The following is a 26,118-nucleotide window of genomic DNA, read 5'->3' as shown; positions in this document are numbered from 1 at the left end:
GAACCGTAGTTCCCTGGTGCGCGTCCAGGGAGGCGGGCGCAGACCGGCCCGGTGCGGCGGCGGTGGAGCGCCTGCGCCTGCCGGGGCGGTGCCCGAGCCGGGGGGCAGCTCCCGGCCCCCGGCTCCTTCCTGCCGGTGCCCGCTCGGCTCCGCCCTCGCCAAGATGGCGGCCCTAGGTGTAAACAAGGTCGGGGCTGGTGCCGGGCCGGACGGCGGCCGGGGGTCCGGTGGCAGCGGCCGCGGCCCGGCTGGCGCCGCAGTGAAGGTGAGACGGGCTGCTCGGCCCTTCGCGCCGTCCGGCTCGGCCGCCTCCTGCGGCAGGGCAGGCTGTGGCGGCCGGGGTCGCGCCGTCGCTGCCCCAGCTGGCGGAAGGGGTAGCGTAGGAGCGAGGGGTCTCCGGGACGGGAGGCGTCCCCTGAGGCGGTGGGGCTGGGCTCGGGCCGGAGGCCGCTTCGGAGGCCTTTTTCTCGCCTCCTCCGCGCAGAGCCGCGCTGCCGTGGGCTGTCTCGGAGCCGGCTGCGAGGCGGGAGGCCCCTGCGAGGGGAAGGGTGACGGCCTCGGAGCGGGAGCTGTCTCGGAGAAAACGCAGTGCCTGGGCTCCCTGACGTGGTTAGCTGACTCTAGTTTCTTAGGGACTGTCGGGTGTTTGTTTGTTTGTTTTTTCCTAAATGATTATCAATTTTGCTTTTTATTAGTGGTTTAAGGTGTTACCAGTCGCCTGCTGTTTGTTCCTGCTACCTCGATGCTGCCTTTGTAGCTTCATAAATGGCTAACTTGGTATCACTGACCTTTTTATGCGCATCAGCTATGAACGGAAACTTTCTCCACCGGCTGACGGTCTGCTTTGGCAGGGTCTTGCCCTCTGTTTCTTTTTCCTGCGAGGACGTTTCTGCTTACTCAGTTGTGCTGCTTCACCAGTGGGCTTTTCTTGTGGCAGTGCAGTAAATGAAGCAGGCAAAAACTAGCGGTGATCAAGTGAAGACTTAAAAAGTTCTGTTTGCGTCTATTTATTTATTTTTTAAATGTCATTCGTATGATCGTTATTTGTGTGTACAAAGCAAAATTATGACTCAGCCTATCTGCTGTGATTGCAGGAACTTCTGTAAAATAAACTGTCTCATATGGCTTATTGTACGAAGTTTTGCTTTTTTTATTGGCTCAAAACCAAATATGGTCTCTTTTTAAATTATAGGTTCTTGAGTGTGGAGTCTGTGAAGATGTATTTTCTTTGCAAGGTGACAAAGTTCCCCGGCTACTTTTGTGTGGCCACACTGTCTGCCATGACTGTCTTACCCGACTTCCCCTTCATGGCAGAGCAGTTCGTTGTCCTTTTGATCGACAAGTTACTGAACTAGGTAAGAAAATGTAAGTCTAAAGTTCTTAAAACCTGTCAGCCAAGGATATCTAGAAGATATAATGCTAGATATAGATTCTTAATGATCCATTTAGTGATAATATTTCCAAGTAATGAATGTGCAGTGTTCCTTTTCATTCAGAGAAGCTCAGAGGACTGTTAAGCACTAGTAAAATAGGTATCTTAGAAAAAGAAAGTCAAGATTTTATCTTTATCTTCTTGGAGCTGGGCTTGCAAGCTTTATACCTTAAAGTCTTTTTGTACACTTATATTTACAAAGGGACTACTGTATTCTGTGTAATTCTGTGTATGCAGTAACTGATAATGGCAGGCTATCAACAGGACTTCCCCTACTGTAGGAGTGTCTGCAGAGGCAGTATTTGAACAGATAAGATACAGCTTTTATCCAACAGTGGAAGTTTATTTTAGGCAAAAGATGACACATGCTTATAATTCCTATAATTGCCTATTCAACATAAGGTTACGTAGAGGAAGAGTTGTCAGAAGAATTTGTAGTGAGAAGAACTTGTTAATAGAACTGGTTCCAGCAGTTTTGAATAGCACAGCGGGGAAAAAAGCTGTTGGAAGGAGGAGAATCCTCAGAGAAGGAGATCTCTAATCTAGTAATCCGTGAAAGAAATGTTTAAATACCAAATTTGCTCAAATAAGAATTTACTTTGCAGTAAGAGAATCTGCTAGATTGTAGACCAAACAGAGAAGAATATTAAGGCACTTTGGGGGGTGCTTTCATGGAAGCAGGAGTCAGGAAGAGAAATATCAGTCTCATATGAATGAGGGGTTTGTTCTCTGGGGGGAGGGAAGGGGTAAGTGTGAGCGTCATGAACGATTGCCAGTCTAGAAGATGCGGTTAAAAGAGTCATGTTTTACTTCTTATCTATGACTGTACAGCTGCATGAGATTTCTTAAAGTATGCTTTTAAGGGGGAGAATATTAGAGCACAAGACTTAGTCCTGCTGTTGTGAAACATTTCTGTCCGAGGCCACTACTTGTACCTTGTAAAGTAAAAGTAGCATTTTTATTATGATAGGGAACTTGTCACGTCTTAGTTTTTATTTGCATTTTTTTCCCAGGCATCTGAAAGTGTCCTATTATAATTTTTTGTGGGTTTCAGGTGTAACAAAAATAAAGCTTTATAAAAACATCTAAAGTTTTTTCATCTCACATAATATGGAGTAGCTTCTCATGAAACACAGTGAAATGTTATTAAACTTGTAAGGCTCCTACAGATACAAAGAGGGAAGAAAAGCTTCAGCTTTTGTGTCTAGGACAGTAGACTTGCATCCTACTGGCTAGCACTAGAAAGAAGGATGATATGCTGTGACCAGCAGTTGCTCAAAAAGACAATAGGTAGAAAACCTTAGCAAAACAGCTTGAAAGTAAAAATACTTCTGTGAACACAAATGTTCTGCCTGGTGATATGGGGCAGAAGAGGGTCGTAGCCACTTTCAGTCTTACCACACCTATAAGAACTGTCTTAAGAGATATTATTGCTTCCAGCATGTAAAAATGGGGTGGTTTGTGGAGTGCAGCTTTGAGGGGTCTGTGCATTTGTTGTCTTGCTTTAATGACCTAGTAGTTACTGCTGTTGGTTAAACCTGCTGTGCTTGTAGTTCTGTTTCCTTCTGAGAGCTCAGGAGCGGAGCTGGGTGGGAGGCATGGCAACTCTGGGGCCAGGGAACTTCCCATCCTTCCCTCCCCTCCATTTGAGGGCATGTGAGAAAGTAAGCTCCATTTTCACCCATTTCTGCAATTGCCATTCTGCCATTTAATGAAGTAGTCTCAGGAAGCTGTTTAGTATCTAAATCTAGTTCATAGGATTGCTGCCAAGAGAAAGTTCTGTTGAAAGAAAAGCTGTATAATAAGGGCGTAAAGCTACCTGTGTTGAACAAAGTTCCTTGATCAGTAACTATGGCTTTTACAGGTGCCTTTAATTGGTCATTTAACCTACACAGTTCAGCAGATAGACTTGCTTGTTTTCCTTTGCTCTTATTACTGAATTACTTAACCCTATATTTGTCCAAGTTTTCCCAAGGAATCTTGGGAACTTTTTGAAAGAAATACTCAGGGATCTATATATGTATAGATATAGCTGTATTTTCTCCCTTCTGAAGTGGACACTTGGTTTAAATTTACTGGCCTGTCTCATACATATACACACACACACATATATATACATACACATATATGTATATACGTATGTATATACATCTATAACTGTATGGGAAGGCAGGATTAGAAGTACTTTGTCAATCAGGATTTCTGGAAATATCTTCAACTGGATTAACAATCTTTAACCAAAATATGTAACGGAAAAGCTTTTTCAATTTTCAAAATTTTGAAGCCATATATTCTGGAGATTATGTTGACTCAGGCAATATATTTAGGGACGAATCTATAAAATTGCCTTTGTAGAAGAAGAGACTCCTCTTAAAGCCTTTTCCTTAAAGTATCTTGATTTTGGAGGAGAGGTGAATCACTTCTTGCAAACTGCTTTCTCTCTTCTTCCTGCGTTGGATTAGTGGGTTGTTTGGGTTTTTTTTAAAACACATGGACCAGGGAACTGTTGGGAAGGATGTGCTTATGTAGCAGCTTTGGAAGCTCCAGCTTTTGACTTAAGCTGAGCAGTTCTGCCGAGAAAGCCTGTAGCAGTTTATGGCTCAGGTGAACTCTCCCTACCATCATCACATTACAGGGCTGAAACTATTTTCTATCATTAGAACTTGTTGACCTGATGTATGCAAGTGTTGGCATCCTTCATGGAATCGATCCCATTGGTATTGTTTACATTTATATATTCTTTTGCTAGTGTTTGAGTGCTAAGATAAAACCTCAAAACATTGTGCAAGAAAATGTGGCTATAACATGGCATTCTCTCAGCTTTCGTCAGACATTTAGACAAAAGTAGCTCCTTTATTCCTGGTGTTATTTGTAATCCTTTTGCAGACAAGCTTCGTGCTTTTGAAAATGACATTTGTGTTGTTGGCTGGAGTCGGTCTTAATATCTTCACTCTGTCACTATCTCATTCCTGGCTGACACACTTCCTGCTATTCATGCCTTATTCTTCTTTTGAGAAGAGACAGTCAGATTGTGTAGTGGTTTTGTAATGGGCACAAACATCCCTTGTAGGCACAAGGATGAGATCACTAGCCTCTTTCACATTTGTGACCAAAGCAGAATTTGAGCTGAAGTCCAAGAGATTAAATAGATGTATTTATGTGACTAATCTTTTAGTGTTTTTAAATATAAACACTTGATCAGATGTCTTGAAAATGTGTATGTTGAGTTTGTAGTAATTTTATAATAGGTATAGCGTGAAAAGAAGCAAAGTGGCTTTTTCTCAGATATGTAAACTTTATGGTAGATACCAGTGAAATGACTTTCTGTATGATAATGCATGTTTTATAGAGTGCTTACTGGTTATAAATTCTGGTTTAGTAGATTAATACTTGATATGTAAGCTTTGCTTGTTTTTCCATCTGTGTCCAAGATGGACAGTGCACTGACAATGTATAACATGTATTAGCAAGTCTCAGGATATATAATGAACAGTTAAAGAAAGAATGTAAAAGCAGTGTAACTTTGTTTCTCCTGACAGCTTTAAGTTATGAACTAGATAATAAACGCAGAATAGCTACAGTCATATCTTTTCTGATCTTTTCTGTTGGTTACATTTCAGTAAATTAGTTCTGCTTTGACTTTCCTGGCTTGGCTTTCTCTTCGTGCTAGACACGGAACAGAACTAACATGATTAAAATCAAATACAAGAATGTAAACTGAGGAGAGTACTTGGTCTGTTTTTTTTTTTTGTTTTTTTTGTTTGTTTTTAAATAAACATATTAAAACCTGTGAAAGAAAATACTTTTGTAAGAAACTATAATGATTGATGCCTCTGTCAGCCTTATCCAATGTTTGCTTAAAGGCTAAGACAATGTTTGCTCAAAGGCTAATTTGCTATGATCTATTTCATAAGTAGGTTTATCCTTTTGGTGCCTGTATATCCATATATACTCTGCTATTAATGGCTATCTGGATTAGTGGCTAATCTGGAGATACGAGGTCCACGTTAGTATCATCAGTCAGTATATTGGCGTGTTGTTAATGCCTTTTACATACTGTAGTAACTGAAGCTTGTACACAGACAGTTTGCTAAGGAACGGTGCTGTTCTAAACACTGCAGAAGAGAACCATCTAGCCACTTTTCTGTGCTTTGCTTCTGGGAGGTACTGTCTAGAAATCTGTCTAGATACAGTGTCAGCAAATGCAGACTCTATTTACAAACTGGTTTGACATAATTTAGATTCTAAAAGCAGATATTGCACTCTGTATTTCCTCAACTTGTAATAAGAAGTGACTCTCCCTTGCTTTGTGTTATGAAAAACACTGTTATCCTGCTAGGAGGGTTAGAGCTAAAAAATAACTAAGCTCTGAAGTCAGAATATATCAAGGCAGATGACTGTGCTGATGCTAACTGTAATTGTGGAGGACCAGAACATAACTTCTGTAAACTCCTTCAAGATCTGTGGCAAACAAAAGTTAAAATACTTCTTTTTTTTGTTTGCAGTTTATTTTGTGGAGTGCACTGAGCTTAGATTGGGTGTTGGTAATGCTATCTGTACCAGAGAAGGCTTCCACCATGGAACTGGTAACTGCAGAAAGCGCTGACATGCCCTTGCTTTATACCTAACTTCAAAGTTACTAACCAGTACCTTGATAGGCCCATTTCTAGAAACGGCAGATTTGCTAAAACAAATGGGCTTTTACTGGTAAGCGTTTTTTTTAAACAGATGGTCAATGTTGTTTTGTACCAGTTGAGGGTGTTGGAGGGGAGAATAGCTTATATATGCTTCCATTTAAAACTATAGGAAAACAGTATTCATCCATTTATTCTCTGAACTCTACATTTTATCTGTAAGGCACATAACTTCTATTTTAAATTTGGCCACTGAGAATATTATGGTCAGTGATTTAAACTGTGAGGAAAAATGCCTAGGAAAGAAAGTTTCATGTAGCAAAACTGGAAGCTACACAAAACAATAAGGTATACAGTGTGGATATGTTGGTTCCTGTTCACATCCCTCTTCAGAGGTACCATAGCATTGTTGCCCTGTCTTTGGCCAGATGTGGCATGAACCTCATGAAACACCTTGTTCTTCTCCCTTTGATGAGAAAATAGTTGGCATGTGAGCATTCCAGTCTTCCACGTAATTGTGCCTAGCTGTGTAATGCAGCGCTGCTCTTTGAAACAGTACTGCAGGAAAAATGTTGTCAGGTAGTAAAAGCACTTGCCGGTATTTCAAACAAGTTTTGAACTCTTAAGATTGAAAGGCAGTCTCGTTTTTCTTGTTTTGTAGCTCTTAATATAAAAGATAATGTTGTGGTTTAACCCTGGTGGGCAGCTAAGCCCCACACAGCCGCTCGCTCACTCCCCTGCAGTGGGACAGGGGAGAGAACTGGAAGGGCAAAACTGGGTTGAGATAAAGACAGTTAAATCAGTAAAACAAAAGCCGCGCACGCAAGCAAAGCAAAACAAGGAATTCATTCGCTCCTTCCCACTGGCAGGCAGGTGTTCAGCCATCTCCAGGAAAGCAGAGCTCCATCATGCGTAACAGTTACTTGGGAAGACAAACGCCATCACTCCGAACGTCCCCCCCTTTCCTCCTTCTTCCCCCAGCTTTTATTGCTGAGCATGATGTCATATGGTATGGAACAGCCCTTTGGTCAGCTGGGGTCAGCTGTCCCGGCTGTATGCCCTCCCAGCTTCTTGTGCATCCCCGGCCTCCTCGCTGGTGGGGCAGCTTGAGAAACAAAAAGGCCTTGATGCTGTGTAAGCACTAGCCAGCAGTAGCTAAAATACAGGTGTGTTATCATCACTGTTTTCGTCACAAGTCCAAAATATAGCCCCATACCAGCTACTATGAAGAAAATTAACTGAATTCCAGCCAAAACCAGTACAGAGAATAATTCTTAACAAGCTGAAGATAGGAGAACTTGCAGATCCATTTGTTTTGTTTTGTTTTTTTCTTTTGTGTACATTTCCTTACAAACAGTATTGTAGCATATCTAGCTCTTAAAGCATTGCCTTTTGTGCAGTGACTGTATTTGAACAGTGTTTGTGTAATTCTACAAACAGCCTTTGTAGCAGTGTATACTCTGTGTGCCGCAAATCCAGACTCCCGTGGGAGCTGAAGATCCATATTCTTAGAACCGTGAAAACGCTGATGATTCTCTGGCTCTGTGTGCCAAGCTGAGGAGCAGTGAAACATGAGTATTTGGGATGGGTACTTCATTTTGCTGATTCTCATAACTGCCTGCTACTCATAGTAGTTGCTGTCTGTCTGTTCATTTGGAATAGCACGTTCAATCCAATGATACATTGAAATTTATGGAATGTTTGATAAATCTCAGTAATGAAGGAGGAAGACTTAATGTGGATCAGTGGGTTGACATCTGAATTCCAGAAGCATGCAGAGGGCATACGCCTACCAGACCACACGGTAGCATAATTTAGGAGTTATGAAATGACACTCAGGAGAACCAGACAACTCCAGTACCCTGGACTTTCTCTTTGGGAAAACGCGTAGGATGCAGTTTCTGTGAGTTCGTGTCAAATGCAGACTTCTGTCAGACACTAGATATGTGGACTGAAAATGTCAGGAGCTTTTAGGCATCATCTGGAACCAGCCTCAGGGTCCGGTTGCTGTTCTGCTAGTCTTTGCATCTGGATTATGAGAGCCAACCCAACTGTTTTCCAGATCTGACATTGTTTTCTAAACTTGTGTTTTCCAGATCATGCTTGAATCAAAGTGTAAATTGAATAAAGCAGTTACTTGAATTTAATAAAGAACTGTAGTATGTATTTTTTTACAGTGTATAGCAGAAGTTCACTAAAAGTTTGGCTCATATTCTTAGATGGATATGTTTGTGTGAAGTACAAAACAAGTATTTGAATTACGAAAGCAGTATGCATATGCAGTTTTGTCCACATAGTGGTGTCCCACACTCTAAAAAGTAACTGCAGCGACCTTTTCTTGGCTTACAAACACAGTTCAAAAGTTCCGTCGTAAAATACATGAGTCAATTGCAGGTCCTACAGATGCTGTTTAAACACAAGGTGGCATTTCCAGGCACCTTCTTAGCTACAAAAATGTACATCTTTCACTACCCTGGGCACTACTGGTAATGTTGTGCCTTCTAGCATTCCACTCAATGCTAGCAAACCCTCCCCTATTTCTTTTCCTGAAGTTAGTAGCTTCTGTACACTTACGTAAACATCTGACTAAGAGATAAGGGCAATGTTATGTGACAAAACTAATATCCATATCTTGCCTTCCTTTCAGTGCACCAAAGAAGTGCTTTGTTAGTAAGTTAGTAAGGCAGCAGTAATGTTGGATATAATTAATTTCTTGAGCTTGTCTTTGTTCTCAGATACATTGTTTCAAGAGCTGGTAAAAATAATGTTACAAGATCATAGGCATTCATGGATTAACTCTGTGATATTTGTTAGGAAAACAGGATGTTCAGAGGTTGTAATGAGGATTGGTTTATATATCTGTGTTCTGTCAATTTTGGTGAACTGATTGTAATAAAATCCCTGTGACAGCAGAAGAAGAGCTCATCATAGCACGGAGGCTGGAGGAGGAGCACATGCATTTCTTTACTTATCCCTTCCAAATTAGGAATTGTTAGTGAGTAATTACACACTCTACCTGGGTTGGCATGTATTGATACTGTATATGAACAACCTTGTTAGTGTCAATTAGGAGTTAAAACTGATTATAAACTGTGCAGTAATAAGGGTTTAGTTTGGGCAGTAAACAACTTCAAAAGTTGATCTGCCCCTGATTTTAAAGAAGAAAAGAAAAAAAAAAAAAAACCAAACTTACACACAGATGTGACACTCATTCTGGAAATTCATAGTGAATTCAACACTAAGCTCCATTAAAAGCACCTCTTTATTCTCAGATTGTCCATCTGTAAAGGGTTGTTCCTGATTTCCAAAAGTATATAGTCATGATTCAGCAATGGTAGTCAACCTATTGCAGTTAATCAAATAGAAATTTTTAGATGTTGTATTGAGGAGAACCTCAGATTCTGTGTACTCAGTTCCTGAAAATGGCAAACATCCCATTTGAGGAATGTCTGATAGTACACTACTAAAAGATGTTGGGGTTTTTTTTATGTATAACAACTCTGCTGAGAGGAAGTTGCTAGGTGCTTTCTGCATTAGATGTCAATCGTTTTTTAAGAGCCATCTCTTAAGAAGGCAGGAGCAGGCAATTCTTAAGTATCGGAAGTCAAGCAAGCGAGGCGGAAGGCTGGCTTGGCTGAGCAGGGATCTTCTAGAACTTAGGTGGAATAGGAAAGTGTATGGACATTGGAAGCAGGGACAGGTGACATGGGAGGACTATAAAGATGCTGTTTGCCACTGAAGGGAGAAAATTCGTGTGGCCAGAGCTCAATGAGAGTTCAGGCTGACCAGCACTGTGAGGGACAACAGAAAGGGCTTATTTAAATATGGTAACAGCAAAAGGAGGATCAGAGATAACATTGGTCCCTTGCTTGATGTGGTCGGTCACCTCACAAATAAGGATGTAGACAAAGTGGAGACATTTAATCCCGGGGTAGTACTGGTTATACGTACAAATTGGGGGATGAGAGGCTGGAGAGCAGCCCTGCGGAAAGAGATCTGGGGTTTTGGGTTGATGACAAGTTGAATATGAGTCAACAGCGTGCCCTGGCAGCCAAAAGGGCCAGCCGTGTCCTGGGGTGCATGAAGCACAGTTGAGGGAGGTGACTGTCCCACACTACACTGCATGGGTGCAGCCCCACCTCAAGTACTGTGTGGAGTTTTGGGTGCCTCAATATAGGAAGGACATCAGACTGTTAGAGTGTGTCCAGAGGAGGGCAACCAAGACGGTGAAAGGTCTTGAGGGTAAGATTTAGAAGATGTGGCTGAGGTCACTTGCTTTGTTCAGCTTGGACAAGAGAAGGCTCATTGCAGCCTACAACTTCCTCATGCGGGGAGAGGGGGCGAGCAGAGGGGGAGGTGCTGGTCTCCTCTCTGTGGTGGCCAGCGATAGGACACGAGGAGATGGAATGAAGCTGCATCAGCAGAAGTTCAGGTTGGGCATTAGGAGAAGGTTCTTCACTGAGCGTGGTCAATCACTGGGACAGGCTCCCCAGGGAAGGGGTCACGGCACCAAGCCTGCCAGAGTTCAAGGAGCATCGAGATGAAGTTCTTAGTCATATGGTTTAGTTTTAGGTAGTCCTGCAAGGAGCAGGGAGTTAGACTTGATGATCCTTATGGGTCCCTTCCAACTTGAGATATTCTATGATTCTATGATTGTAATTCTCTCATTTGGGAAGAGAATGAGAGAAGAGAAAGGGCCAACCACCTGGCGGGTGGCTTTGCAGAAAAGGACCTGGGGGTCCTGGTTTACCTGGTGTGCTGTTGCAGCAAAGGAGGCTAACGGTATCCCAGGCTACGTTAGGAGGAGCATTGCCAGCAAGTCCAGGGTGGTGATCCTTCCTCCGTCCTCAGCACTGGTGAAGCCACACCTGGAGTACTGTGTTCAGTTTTGGACAAGAGAGGTGTGGAGCTGCTGGAGCAAAATGCCAGTAAGACAATGAAGGAACTGGAGCATCTCTCATGTGAGGAAAGGCTGAGAGATATTTTACAAATATCTGAAGGGAAGGTGTACAGAAGACAGAGACGGGCTTTTTTCAGCGTGTCCATAACAGAACTAGAGGCAGTGTGCACAAACTGAAACACAGGAAGTTCTGTCTGTGCATGAGGAAACAATTTTGACTGTGAGGATAACCAAGCTCTGGCACAGATTGCCCAGAGGGGTGGTGGAATCTCCCTCCTTGGAGATCTTCAAAAGCTGCCTGGGCATGGTCCTGGGCAACTGGCTCTACATGATGCTGCTTGAGCAGGGGGGCCAGGCAAGGTGATGTCCAGAGGTCCCTTCCAACCTCAACCATTCTGTGATTCTGTAATGACTAAAAAGTAATGATCCAGTGCTCAAAGGTGATGCTTCATCTCTTAAGGCACCTTTACCTTGCAACAAAGAAAATGTCTTTAGATATATGACAATGATGCTGAAAAAAGTCAAGGGATGATACTTTCTTGGAGAAGAAATCACTAGTGTTCTCATATGCTACATGGCCTATGCAGGTAGCATTTAGCGGCAGTCATTGGGATGCAGTTCTGGTTTTGCTTCTCATCATGTTGCTTCATGTTAACCTCTACAAAATGAGGATGATATAGGAGCAGACATGGACTTCTGATTTGCTCTAGGGAGTATAAGATATCTTCTTTTTTGCTATATCAAAGTGTTGTATGTCGGTCTGTCTTTTTGAATATTTTTTTAACTCTTATTCAGGTTTTTACTGGACTGAGATCTGCAATAGGTTTTGCATCTTATGATTCAGGGAATACGAGGTTTGTCAGTGTGAATTCTTCACAGCTTCTCTTAGTACAGTAGAAGTGTTCACAATATGTAGTTACGCAAAATATTAATTTTTATGATACACATTAGAGTTCGCGTGTTCCTTGTAGTCTTTAGTTGTTAGCTATTGCGCATTATTTTACAAGTGTTTTTACTGAGTTTTTGTAAATGTTTAATAATCTTGGCATCTTCTAAGTAGGGAAAATCTGCATAAATATTAAATAGTTCCATGTTGGAAGGAAGGAAGAGGATGGAAGGGTAGTGTGAGCTTACATAGAAAAAGTGGTAGCTGTATCTCACTCTAGTTAATATCACTGTAGTTAATGTGCTCTTAATATTTGTCAGAATCTCAGCTGTGGTTTGTGGAACTTCTCATGATGGTATTTGCTTGAGGTTTTTCTTCCTCTCCTCCCCTTCATTTAACTCTTCCTCAAAAATAGGAGATTCTGGTGTCTGGGGCTTGAAAAAGAATTTTGCTTTGTTGGAACTCCTGGAACGGTTGCAGAACGGACCTGCTGGGCAGTGTGGGACGGCAGAAGAAGCCATTGGTCTATCTGGAGAGGTACTGAATTTTAAAAAAAACAAAAAGTTTGTTACATTTGCTTAAAGTTATCTTTAGATAGATAAGAAAAAGAAACTCAGTTCTTTGCCAAATGTAATTTCACTAATAATGCTGTTGTTTTCTTTCAGTATCTAGTATTAAGGCTTCAGTTAATTGCTTCATAATTAAATGCTAATCTGTACTGACTAAAGCAGAAAATAAAAAGGTGTTGCCAAGCATGCATATTCTTTTCCCCTGTTTTAGGCTTTTAAGATTTTTTGAAAAAGGTTATTCATTTGGATATTTTAGTTACAGTGATTTAAAGACAGTTTTCTAAAACTTCTTAGAAACCCTTCCTAAAGGCTTCAACTCTTCTTCTCTAATTGCCTTTTATAGTAATTTGATATCACTACATCATGTGATAGTACTTCATTATCAAAACACTGCTTTAATGATTTCACTATTAACAACTGGTATGCAAAAATTATCATGCATTGCCATTCTAGGATGAGATAACTGTCCTAAGTGCCTGTTTGTCCATTGGTGTTTTGTCTGTCTGTAACTTTGTAATTCTTTTTTCTGTAATGACTGCTTTGGAGGAGATGACTGGAGCTAGAATTATTTTATCCTCCAAACCTTCACAACTTCCACTGAAGTCTGGATTTATAAAATCACTGAACACCTCTAGAATAATTTATTGGAGTTGACTCTAAAGGAAACTGACTTTTATTTTTTAAAAATTTATTGAGAACTTAAAATCAAGTTTTCAAAGTAGTCCAAATATTTATTAGTGTGTAACTTTTAAAGAAAGTCTGTTTTCAGGCTTATATTGGTGGCAGGTCTTCTGATTTTCCTCAGTTATTAGGATTAAATGTTAACAACTTCAATTTTATCTTTTTTTGTTGTTGTTGTTAGAGCATCATTCGTTGCGATGAAGATGAAGCCCACATTGCATCTGTATATTGCACTGTTTGTGCCACTCACCTGTGTGCAGACTGTTCCCAGCTTACTCACTCTACAAAGACACTAGCGAAACACAGGCGTGTACCTCTTGCTGATAAGCCTCATGAGAAGACCATGTGCTCCCAACACCAAGTGCATGCTATTGAGTTTGTTTGTTTAGAAGAGGGCTGTCAGGCGAGTCCTCTTATGTGTTGTGTCTGCAAAGAATATGGGAAGCATCAAGGTCATAAGGTACTTACTGCTAATAATCCGTTTCTAGTCATGCCATGGGGTGACTTGCATAATTATTTATCCAATTAAAATACAAAAGATTAGCAAGAAAGGAGGGTAGATTCTTGGTATGTTGTTATAGAAGTAACTTCATAGTGTTCTTTTGTTTTCCCTTCATTTCAGATAACTGCCATGGTAAAATTACAAGGAAAAAAAACATAATTTCTAATACCACAATTAAGTTATTTATGTACTAAGATGGACAGTCCCTTTATTTGATGCTTTTCTGAACTTCTCACAGCATTGAGTCACCAGTTCTGAAAGTTGTTTTCGTCATGCAAACACTAGGTTCACCCAACCTGGTGCAGTCTAACCACCCTTCTTTTTTTATAATTGATATGGTAAACAGGCAAATTTGTATGTTTACTTGTGGAATTGCTAGATGCCTATCTTACTCTCAGCATAAGCTGTAACTCCTGATCGCATTTTAAATTGCAAGATAGTTTTAAATTCTTACTTGCCTTTCCTGTATGTATATATGTATATATATATATACACATATGCCTACACACACACACATACGTGTGTATTAAATATGTAGTAAAATAGAAAAGATTATTAAGGAATATATTTATGATTGATCTTTCATATGTTGCTTTTAATTAATAGCATTCTGTCTTGGAACCAGAAGCAAACCAGATTCGTGCATCCATTTTAGACATGGCCCACTGTATAAGAACTTTCACAGAAGAAATCTCGGACTATTCCAGAAAATTAGTTGGAATTGTTCAGCATATAGAAGGAGGAGAACAAATAGTTGAAGATGGAGTTGGAATGGCCCATACTGAACACGTATGCTTTTTTTTTCTCCCCACATGTACAGAATATTTGCTTTTTGTAATAACTAAGATAAGGAATTTCTTTGAAAATTATACATAGGTTTTATAAGACAAGACCTTAAGTTCTTATGTCTACCAAGTTGGAGTTGGCTTAAGCTAGCAGATAGAGGGGAACTTGTAGTCCGTTACAATGTTTTTAGGCTACATGCAAATAGGGAGACAGTAGGGAAAGCTGTATAACTGCTAGTGCAGTATTGAAGTACTGTGACAGATTGCGTCTGTTGTCACGTGCTGTAATACTATTGAGGCTTGTTTCCCTGGTCATTTTTAGTAAGGTGTGTATACATACAAATAAGCTACCTGATTATTGGAGTAACTTCTTGGAAGATCTTGGTCTTAGGGCTGATAAGACTTTCTTTATAACTGGGAGTTGAACTGTGATGTAGCGAAGCAGATGTGAACATAAGTTAGAAACTAGAATAAAACTAAAAATGTACCTCTGGAATCAACTTGTGTCCTTAATCCTCTGGATCTCTTGACTGCAACACTGTAGGTACCAGGGACTGCAGAGAACGCACGCTCATGTGTCCGAGCCTATTTTTCTGATCTTCATGAAACCCTTTGTCGTCAGGAGGAAATGGCTCTTAGTGTTGTTGATGCTCATGTACGAGAGAAGTTGATTTGGCTTAGGCAACAGCAAGAAGACATGACCATCCTCTTGTCACAGGTTTCAACAGCTTGCCTTCATTGTGAAAAGACTTTACAACAGGTAGGATGGCAAGTGAGCTGTAACATACGGCAAGGTACGTGGAACTGCAAATTAAGTTTAGGCTGCAAACAGAAAGGTTAGATGGTACTCTGCATTTTTATTTCCTTTACAGTGTTAAGACAATAATGATATAACATGAGACTGAAGTATTCATTACAAGAGGGTGTTAGACAAGTATAATCAGTACAGAAGCATCAAGTCCTCCAGTTGCTGGAAATCCTGTGGCATGATTCTCTTGTCTGGAGTAATTTCTGGGGTTTTGTGAGGTTACTGGGAAGGACAGATGAAACTGAAGCAAAAAACCTACAAGGTTTATGGGAATAATTTTACAGTTGCAATTACCAGTACAGGTGTTTAAAGATAATTGTCATACGAGGCTGCTAGGAAAAAAAGTTTTAGGACTAAATAACTTTTGGTAGCACTTGTAATACAGGTAATTCAACATATTAAATGTGTGAAGAAGGTGGCTATATGAGAGTATCTGGTTGGTCGATTATTCACGTAATTTAGTGGCAGCAAGAATTAAATAGTATATGTAGCCAACAGTAAGCTGAGTATGAGAAATTACTTCATTAATGTGTTAATTGTACTTTTTTTTCCATTTGTTTAGAGCTAGTGTCTGATTGTTTAGTCAGGTGTACTTTTCACTATGCAAATGTTCCCATCATTAATGGGTAGATATTAATGTTTTTGTGTTAAGTGTGTTGCTGTATGCTGCAAAGCAGCTGCTCTATTCCAGCTGCTGGAATGATATATGAATGATACAAATATTCTTTATATATTACATTACTGCTTCTTATAATTTATATTCTTATCCCTACAGGGCTAAGAGAGGTCAAAGAAAAAGTTTTTTAATACTGCAGAAATATTTGGTATCTATTAGTATTAAGGAAGAATGAGAAGGCCTTCACATTTGTATTGCAATTTTAAATAAATCTGTTTTGTAAATATGAGTTTCTGTAACTAGAGTATTTCTGTTTAAAATGCTTTATTTACAGCCATCATATTTACGTTGTGTTTCATTATTTTAAGTAAGTTACTAAAGGAAAGGCATGCTTTTGTTTTCTTTGTCTGTTTAGGATGACTGCAGAGTAGTGTTGGCCAAACAGGAAATTACAAGATTGCTAGAGACCTTACAGAAACAGCAGCAGCAGTTTACAGAACTTGCAGATCATGTACAGCTGGATGCTAGCATACCTGTCACTTTTACAAAGGTATTCTTAATCTCATGAAAGAACAGCTATCCACTTTATGAAGTCCCAAATGTAATTTAAAACAAAGCAGGGATAATATATGTTCATTATGATGCTATATTTGTTGCAGCAAATTTAAGCAGTTCAGTATCCGTTAGAGCCACAGTGTCTTATCATGTGATGAGTGCGACCTGGTATTTGAGCAACAAAACCACTGTGCTGTTATAATTAGTGTGAGAAACATTTGTTTGACGTTGACTACATTAGTAGCTTTGTTTGAACATTGACTGCTTTCTTCTAAATATATAAGATCGTATTTGTGAATTCTAGAAACACCTTTCTTTTGCAAACATCCCTGATTTGTTGTACATTCAACTCAGACCAGGACTCTGCCCTTTGTTTTTCCATGTATTTTTGTTTTTTTCATGAGGACAGCATAACTTCTGCAGAATGCTTATTATTTTATTTCCTGAAAATTGCACACCTATTTTTAAATGCAATAATGCTATTATAACTTTCACTTTATAATATTAAAAACAATGTATTTCTTTCAATTTGTTAAATGATAATTTGTCTTATAGTTGCTTTGTATTCACTGATAGTATAGACACAGTTCATCATCTAAGTAGCTTTTTTTTTATTGCTTTAATATCACTTCAGTACGACCTATTCTTTGAAAGGGGTGAGATTATTTGGAGTTTGATAATGCTGATACTTTTCGCGTAGGAGAGTAAATAAGTTTGAAACTCTAAAGAACAAGAAGTACTTTGATTTAGGTTTTTTTTTTTTTGCTCTGAATGGGTGGAAGAGGAATAGGATCTATTGTTGCTGAGATGAAATGGAGGATTTAACTGTTGCTATTGAATCTTTTACTATAAGGAAATGGATGCTTCCATGGGGATTCTGTCCCAGTCCTTGTTGATGTCAGAAATTAAATTTCTTCCAAATAATTTGTTTTGTATCTTCAGTATATTTGAATTTCCATGTAATAACTGCTTTGTCAGATAAATAAATGCAACATTTTCACTTCCCTTCTGTTCCCTATTCAGCAGAGACCAGAGTTAGTAGGGTCAGGGAGACCTCTTCTGCAAACCCCCATTGTTCCGTGAATGAAGCAGCATTCACATTTCACAGATGATGAATTGCATTCTGTGTATTCAGAGTTGATTGATGCTGCCATCTCACAGGGCTGAGTCAGAGAGGCATTTTGGATGTTTGGTTTTGCCTTTAGGAGCTGTTAATCTGACTCAGAAAATTTTGATTGAGAATTTCTGAGCATTTGGAAAGAGAATGGTTACAGCCAGCTAAGCTGTAATAGGAGATCTGAAATAGGTCTCGGCTTGGGGGACTCAGAAGTCTTCCAGTGTCTCTCTACACCACATCTTTCTTTAGAAAGAGATGGGGCTTCTATTGTTTTTCTCCTGTGACAAATTGGTACTTTTATGAAATCTTCTGAAGCTTAGATTCTGAATTTCAAAGGTGCCAAAGCAAATGTCATTTTTTACAGAAACAGCAGCAGCCATGAAAAAGGAAGGTGAAAATCATTACTTCAGTCTCTTACTTCTTGTTTCCTCACTTCTGAGAAAGTTTAAAAGAGCCTTAAAAAGCTCTCTTTAGAAAGAGATCCTTTCTACGCAATGTTTTTTTAGAATACTGTTGTGCTGATGACCACTGTTGTGACTTGTAGTGAGGCTTGTTGTACCTGAAAGGTCTGTGCCTGGCAACAGATTTCAGGCAGAAATAAAATATTCAGATCAAAAACTGTAAACTGTTACCTGAAAAGGTCTTTCTCGGGAACTCTCATGTGCTGAAGGCTCCATCCATTATAAGACTAAAAAAGCATTTCAAACAGTACCAGATCAGAGGAACATTCCATATCCAGTGAAGGTTGTGGAGATTTAAGGAGGGGAGGGAGAAGTCCTTTTCACTATTGAAAGTGAGTAGGTTTTATCCACATTTTTTGTTTCACTGATGACACACAAAATATGGATAGTGCTTTTTCTTCCTTCTAAACCGTCAAGGGAAATAGCATATATAAAGCTCTGAAGGGAGGATTTGGAGAGTTCCAGAACAAGATGCTGAAAATCTTTCAAAACATATGTTAGTATATGACAATTTTTTCCCAAATGTTGTTAATATATTGTTTCCAATGGATCCTTCTTTACCTGTGTATTTAGGAGAACATTGACCAAATAAGGTTGAGATGTCTTCATGTACTTAGCTTGTTGGCAAGGAAATGGCTCTTCATCCAGGAGTGTGATCCTTAATTGAAGAGAGAGATTGCTGTTTTGTCCTGGCCAAATGAGAGCAGTGGCTCTGGAGTGTTTTATACAGGAACAGCAATTGGTCATCCTAAATATTTGAGTGTACATACTGTGGAGAGGGAAAATTATTACGAAAACATTACCTGAGATAGTAAAGAGTACTTTCCCACGCTTGCTTCAACATTGATGGATAAGTGCTAACCCTTACCAACACCAAGAGTACCCAAGAAGACAGTAATCTATCAGAGGAAAGGCACTTAACACTAAGTAAACCTGTATACAGCTTTTATCACGTTAACAAATTTCTTAACAAAGGACAAAGACAAAAACCAAGAGATCACAGCTGTTGTGTGGGTTTTTCTTCTGCACTTTCTGTACTGAGATTTAAGAAAGGACCAAGTTTTACTTGAACAGAAGTCACAAGTCACCTGTTTTTAAGTATGCTATCAAGTTATACACCTGCCAGAAATGCAGACATGAGGGACTTTTACTGGACAGATTCTTTTAAATAACATTTTTGATTAAAGGTACTTAGATAGTTGATGCAGAGAAATTTTTTTCATCTGTCAATTTCTATCTGTGTTCATCAATAGTCAATTATTTCGGACTCGTATTACAGGTGCTATACGTTGTTTTCTGAGTAGGAACTTTTCTTGCAAGGTTCTTCCTGAAGTGATAGAACTACTCACACAAAAAGTGAAAATTTGGTGTCCATCACAGATTGCATTTTGATTCCTTCTGAGAGAGTACAAACATACTGAGAACAACTTGTTTTCACTCTAAACCTTACAGAAAGGAAACTGCAACAGGATGGCTAAATTTGAGAGAATCATTGATCTCTTCCACTTCCCTGATCCTTTTAAGTTGCATGGGCCAGCATTGCCTCTGCCCTCTAGCCATGGGAACTGTAGAGGTGACTGGTGCTTCTGGTGGAGCCCTGAGAGGGTGGCCAGGCTGGCTCACTGTCAGCAAGCTCTGGTCATAGCCAGGGTGCTGCCTCCAGCAAGAAACCTATAAACTTAGCAGCTCTGTCCAGAGCTGGCTCTTTTCCTTCCTCCTTCCGTTCAGGCACAGAGAATAACTGGGGAGATTCATCCCCAGAAATTTTAGACAAAATCAAAACTGAGGCTTGAGTGTGAAAAGGGTGCTGGAGGCATGGCATGTTTTTAGACTCTTGAGTTCCTTTTGCATACCTCTTTGTGTTCTTTCTCTTTGCCTGCAACTTTCCTGCTAACACGCTTGTCAAGAATCTACCCACAGGTTTTTCTTCTGCAGAAGGAGATAACCCTTTCTGATAACATGCTGTGTTGCAGTGTTGTCACTGAATTTGGCAACTTCAGCTCTGAATCCAAAAATCTAGAACTTACAGGAAATTTGTTAAAAAGGAAGTAAGTCTCAATGCTTTATTTTTCCAAATCTGAGATATTCAGTTAGTCTTTTTGTTTTGGAGCACCTGCCTAGTGTAGTATCAAAGCTGTAACGCTGAAACTGCTCAACTTGTACATTTCACAGATTGAAATAAAGTCATTATTTCACAACACATAGTTAGCCTGTGGAGTTCTATGCCAAGGGTCTTCTGGGCCCTAAATGTCTATGATTTCAAGAAGCAAACGGACAGATTCATAGGCGAATAATAATACATCAAGATCTGTTAATTGCAGAAACCACGCTTCTGGCTCAGTAAGTCCATGAGCTGCCAGCTGTTAGGCACAGGGGAGATATTTAGGGAAGTTATCACTATGTGCTTTCCCTGCTCCTTAGTTTCACGTGTATCCATCTTTACCTAGTTTCAGACAACAGGCTAGATTAGATGGACCTTTGATCTGACTCTTACACTTACAATCGTGACTTTTGCATTGAGGTATTTGCATTATTTTAAAAATTTTTTTTTTTTAGAAAGCAGCTTCTTGAGGCGTTTTTACTCTCTTTGGAGATTGCAATCGCATAAGGCCGTTGAATTAATCTGTATTGATTGTTCTGGCAGTATGCTACTTCATCTGTGACAGAGGGAGTTGCATGTCGTGACAACATATATCCAGCTATATAATGGATCCTGTATGTGTGTGTATGTATATCTGTCTCTCAAGTCACATAATGTAGATGTTTATACATCCAGTCACACTAGTGCATGTTGGTCTTGTACCAGGAGAGGTTGTAGCATTTTTGCATTTGATAAATAGCATTTCAAGTGCAAGAAGAAATAAAAAGCTCTGTAGGGTAGACACAGGTTTTTGTGTATTGCTTGCCCAGTACAGTGCTGTCTGGATTTTGTATGAAAACCAATGTATTGCCACATAGATGATTGAAACTCTGGTATTTTATCAAGGTAGCATTTCTAGGTACTTCAAAATGTGTTTCAGGGATACATAGTAATCTTAGCCTATGTTGTTTATTTTACAGTTTATGGCTTGCTGCTTTGTGTTCATAATACCACTCAATCGCATTGTTAGCATCAGCTCCTTCAATACTCACGGTAGCTTGGTCTAAACTGTGAATAGGAAGTTGATTCTCTTTCCTTGCCTCCAAGCAAGACTTGGTTTTTTTTGTTTGTCTGTTTTTCTTCACTATTTCAGATTACTGCTCAATGCTAATAATGTTGCTGTTGTAATGTGGTATAGGATTGGAAGTGGCTTGAGGTGAAGAGGTGTAGCTGTGGAGCCTCCAGCAAGGAAATGGTTCTGGAGGTGGGGGCATTAATAATGTGACAAAACATAGTGGAAAAGCTACAAAACCAACTGTCCTGGTTTCAGCTGGGATAGAGTTAATTTTCTTCTTAGTAGCTGGTATAGTGTTGTGTTTTGGATTTAGTATGAGAATAATGTTGATAACACACTGATGTTTTAGTTGTTGCTAAGTAGTGCTCACACCAGTCAAGGACTTTTCAGCTTCCCATGCTCTGCCCGGTGCACAAGAAGCTGGGAGGGGGCACAGCCAGGACAGTGACCCAGACTGGCCAAAGGGCTATGCCATACCATACGACATCATGCTCAGTATATAAACTGAGGAGAGCTGGCCGGAGGGGAGGGCGATCGCTGTTCAGGAACGGGTTGGGCATCATCGGTGGGTGGTGAGCAATTGTGTCGTGTATCACTTGCTTTATATTATTATTATTGTATTATATTATTATTACTACTATTCTATTTCATTTTACTTCAATTATTAAACTGTTCTTATCTCAACCCACGAGTTTTTCTGACTTTCACCCTACCAATTTTCTCCCCTACCCCACCGGGGGGGGGGGGGGGAGCGAGCAAGCGGCTGTGTGGTGCATAGTTGCTGGCTGGGGTTAAACCACGACACCAACAGAGAGTTCTCTCTGGTCAGAAAATTCTAACTAATTGCTACAAACAACTCTTCATGTGGTTTGAGCCAAGAGCAATGAAAAAATTTGAATCATCAAGTACAGACACACTAGCATGAGATTGGCTATCTTTCTAAAAGGCATGTGATAGGCAGAAGTTACAGGTTCACAACAGAGATCATTAGATATTTTGGTTTATGTTATTGCTGGAGGTGATTGGTGATTGTGCCTTGTATTTTTGGAGTCCATCCATTTAATCACTTTACTTATCTTGTCACTGTTTGTGCCTTGAACATAAAGGTTTTCTAATTTGAATTTCCTAAGCTTGCTCTTGTTTTGTTTATGCTGTTTCTTCCAGGACAACAGGGTACATATTGGACCAAAAATGGAAATTCGAGTTGTCACTCTAGGATTAGATGGAGCTGGCAAAACAACTATTTTGTTTAAGTTAAAGCAAGATGAATTCATGCAGCCAATTCCAACAATAGGTTAGTAGCAACGATTTAAATGTAATGATTTTTCTGAATGTTTGACTTATCTGTAGAATTTGATTATTTTATATCCATACTGAACAAGACTATAAAACTAATATTTTTATTCTAGGTTTTAATGTTGAAACAGTAGAATACAAGAATTTGAAGTTCACTATTTGGGATGTAGGAGGGAAGCACAAATTGAGGCCCTTGTGGAAACATTATTATCTCAATACACAAGGTGAGACTAATACAACTTTTAAACTGTATTTTGTCTTTTAGCTTTTATTTCAGAGCCCATAAGATTATTAATAGAAATAATTTATAACTGTAGGAAAATTGTTCATCTAATGCAAAGTACAGCTGCTAGATTCACAAACTAAGAAGTTTTAATCCAGTTGGTCATAGTGTCTGCTGCATGATAAAGGTGCATTCTCTATAAATCCATCAGACAGTTCATGGAGTCAAACAAAATTAGAGTTTTTGTTAAACTGATTCCAGCTGACAACAGGCAAGGTGCAGCATTCCAAAGTTTGCATAGTGAGAAGCAGTACTTGCCAGCTATGAATTTCAAATAGCACTTGAAATGAAAGTACTCAGCCTTTAGGAGCCATTAGTTGGCAACGTAAAAAATTCTACAAAGTTCTGTATCTTCTGAGTTGGTATTACAGTGTAATATCTGGTCATAGACTAGATTACTGATTCTGAAAACATTGATCTAAATGGTGCGCACTTAGAAATTCATGCTCTCCTTCTGTAAATCCTCTGTAGTTGTTTTGCAATTTAGAAAGGGGTTCCTCTTCATTAATTCATTCAGAATTATCTGAAATACTTGAGAATGACAAATGTCAGTTTATGTGCTCCACTTTCTGCATTATTTCTGCCTTCATTGCAAACTTTAACATTTTTAATAGTTTATCTTTTCAAACTTTTAAAAATTGTACTTCGGGATTTCTGTTGTCCTCTTAAAACTTACTGTGTAAACACCAGTAGTGTGGAATCATGTCTGCCTTGAAGAATTGTATGTTGGAGAGAAAGTCTGGGCAGTTAAGCTGGTGCATACCTGCAGTAAGTTTTGTTTAGTTTTGGTGTTGGGGTTTTTTTTGTTGCAAAAACCATGAGTTTAAATTCTGTCCTCTGGCTCTGCCTCCCTGGCTCTCCAGTCTTTCTGGCATCTTGGTTACCCTCTGTAGTGGATAGTGAAATCTACTGCTGCTGCGTCAGGTCCATGGCAATCTCCTCTGGATTGTGTAGTCTGTAGCTGAAGGAAGCTGCCGATTTGGCTGAACCTGTAGATTTTACAGCCAGTTAAGGGAAACTGGAAGAGTCGTGTGGGAGTAGATTGAATATAAATGGCTGAAGAAACCATTTAAACTGAGATACTCAGTCCACACATAGTAAATTTGGTTTTAGACCTAAGTAGTTAAAAGATCACAGCCTTTAGGTTAGAGTAGGCAAAAAACTTCAGACTTTGCCCCCCCTGTTCTAGGATTAATTATAGATTTTTGTCAAAAGTATAGAGGTATGTAAGGCATTTCTCAGTCCTCTTGGATTTGAAATTGAAGTAAGACACTGCTGAGAAACTTCACATAGAAGACTGCTAGAAAAAAAGAATTGTGTAAGTTGAAAGCTAATTTTACAGAGTTTATATTTGAATGTGTATAAAACATTTCTCTCTTTCTTTCATAGCGGTGGTGTTTGTTGTTGATAGCAGTCACAGAGACAGGGTCAGTGAAGCACACAGTGAACTTGCAAAATTATTAACAGAGAAGGAATTGCGGGATGCCTTGCTCTTGATCTTTGCTAATAAACAGGTACTTGTGATTTTTTTTCACTCTGTTATTCTTGTCCTCAGTTTGTGTGTCAAATTCCAACTTTCTGAACCCTTTGCTATGGGTAGGGAATTGTAATGTGGAAGGCATAAAATGTAGATGTTTTCCTTATGTTTAATGCTGGCAAAATAAGTGATGCTAGAGTGCTTAGTAGATTCAACAACCATTTTTTGGTTTATGGTAACAGGTAGTAAATGCAAAACTGCTTTATTTGGCTTTTGTGTTTGGAAAGCTTTTATGTGATCTGTAGCTTCAGCCTCAGCCATCAGGTAACAATAAAATGCTTCAAACCTAATACAGAAGAATAATTGAGTCTGTGTATCTGATTCTGTTGCAGGATGTAGCAGGTGCGCTTTCAGTGGAAGAAATCACAGAACTGCTGAGTCTCCACAAACTCTGCTGTGGCCGTAGCTGGTATATTCAGGGTTGTGATGCCCGAAGTGGTACAGGACTTTATGAAGGATTGGACTGGCTTTCAAGGCAGTTAGTGGCTGCTGGTGTCCTGGATGTGGCTTAATTTTACAGCAGCTGCAATTTAAGGTTGTAGCTTACTGTTTTGTTTTGTTTGCACGATTTAGGATGTAGCCAGGTCTGCTGCCTGAAGAAGGGACTTTATTTAACTTGGTGGTTACAGAAAAATATAAGCCTTTATCCTAGGTGGGATAATTCGTTCAGTAAACTTGTGCCGTTACAGTGTTTTTGAACTTTGATACATTTACAAGTAATGGAATGGGCTCATTGTAAGGGTGCCTTGAAATTCTTTTTGGTGAAATTAGGTTGTTACAATTTAAAATTCTTCCCTGGTAAAATATGCATTGGAGTTCATCTAATAATTATAACAAGGTTACAGTAGTTAATTGGTGTCAGAAGAATTTTTAGCTGTTTCGAAATACTTTCCCAGGAAACTTCTGAGATCTGTCTTAAGTTAGTAGAAGAGCCAGCTCTGTTTATTAGTCAGAAATAAATGGTGCTACTCTTTAATATCTAAAGAATGCATTCATCTAACGGTGACATTGAAAATTACATGCAAATACACCACAAAAAGAAAATGTTTTCCCCATTATTTATTAGTTTTCCTGTTTGTTACCAGAAGGCAACATAAGTGGGCAAAGAAAACTGCGAATGGGGAACAATGTTGCAGGGCTAGGGTGCTGTGGCATTGTTTAGGTAGTCGTTTTCTAGTTGGGGGGTTGGGGGGGTGGATAGGGTTAGTTGGGTTTTTTGTAAAGTGTACACATGCTAAATTATTTATGGACAGATTATAGCGATATTGAGGTGAAAGTGTTTTGTGTGTGCTTGAGGACCTAATCTGCCTTTAGAGATTAAGCTGACTCCTCAAGAAGTCAAATGAAGTTTAAAAAAAACACTACTTCTTGAAGAAGTGGTGTGGTGTAATGTCAATCCAGCTATGTACTCTTACGTAGAAGTCATGCTTCCAGATTAAGGTAGTGGCCTTAAAATATCAAATAACACAATATAAAGGCAGTGTACGCTAATTATAACTCTTACTTAGAAGAGTAGACGGTAAAATGTGATATAAAGCTTCCATAATTAGATTTTCAATTCTTACTGTATCTTCTACATGGAACTGTCACCAATGCCTCTATTTTTGAAGATTACTCATTCACAAACCCATGAAATATGTGTGTAGCGCTGTTTAAATTTAGACAAGGTTGCAATGACGTAGTGGTGTCTCTTTTTCTGCTGCACATGGAACTCTGCTAACAATTCATCTGTCTGGTATGCACACCAGAATCTTCTGCCCTCCTTTTTACATGCACAGCCATTGCCAATTGAAGATGCCATGGACATCTTCATATCAGTAGAGGAGCTACGAAGAGCATGGCCAGTAGATCAAAACTGCGTATCATCACTTTTGCTGGACTAGAGGTGGATCGGGAGAACC

The 26,118-nt window shown here is 39.5% G+C and overlaps 1 protein-coding gene across 1 annotated transcript; it reads left to right on the top strand.

The window, feature by feature from the left end:
- Positions 1 to 84: 84 nt before the first annotated feature.
- Positions 85 to 26,053, top strand: TRIM23 (tripartite motif containing 23). Its single transcript, XM_082335480.1, has 12 exons — positions 85 to 265; positions 1,193 to 1,355; positions 12,268 to 12,389; positions 13,284 to 13,562; positions 14,211 to 14,393; positions 14,934 to 15,149; positions 16,229 to 16,363; positions 22,266 to 22,395; positions 22,511 to 22,621; positions 24,070 to 24,194; positions 24,550 to 24,752; positions 25,966 to 26,053. Exons 1-11 carry the CDS (start codon positions 164 to 166, stop codon positions 24,727 to 24,729), a joined length of 1,746 nt encoding a protein of 581 aa, XP_082191606.1. The 5' UTR covers positions 85 to 163; the 3' UTR covers positions 24,730 to 24,752; positions 25,966 to 26,053.
- Positions 26,054 to 26,118: the final 65 nt, after the last annotated feature.

Source organism: Platalea leucorodia (genome assembly GCF_965183815.1).
Source record: "Platalea leucorodia genome assembly, chromosome: Z".
Classification (NCBI taxonomy): domain Eukaryota; kingdom Metazoa; phylum Chordata; class Aves; order Pelecaniformes; family Threskiornithidae; genus Platalea; species Platalea leucorodia.
This window is presented reverse-complemented; position numbering and strand designations above follow the sequence as displayed.

Bases quoted from the DNA above. Each gene is read 5' to 3' on its own strand.
- TRIM23 (XM_082335480.1), top strand. From the start codon at position 164: ATGGCGGCCCTAGGTGTAAACAAGGTCGGGGCTGGTGCCGGGCCGGAC. The intron at 14,394-14,933 runs GTATGCTTTTTT...GCAACACTGTAG, and splicing joins GAATGGCCCATACTGAACAC to GTACCAGGGACTGCAGAGAA. The intron at 15,150-16,228 runs GTAGGATGGCAA...TTGTCTGTTTAG, and splicing joins GTGAAAAGACTTTACAACAG to GATGACTGCAGAGTAGTGTT.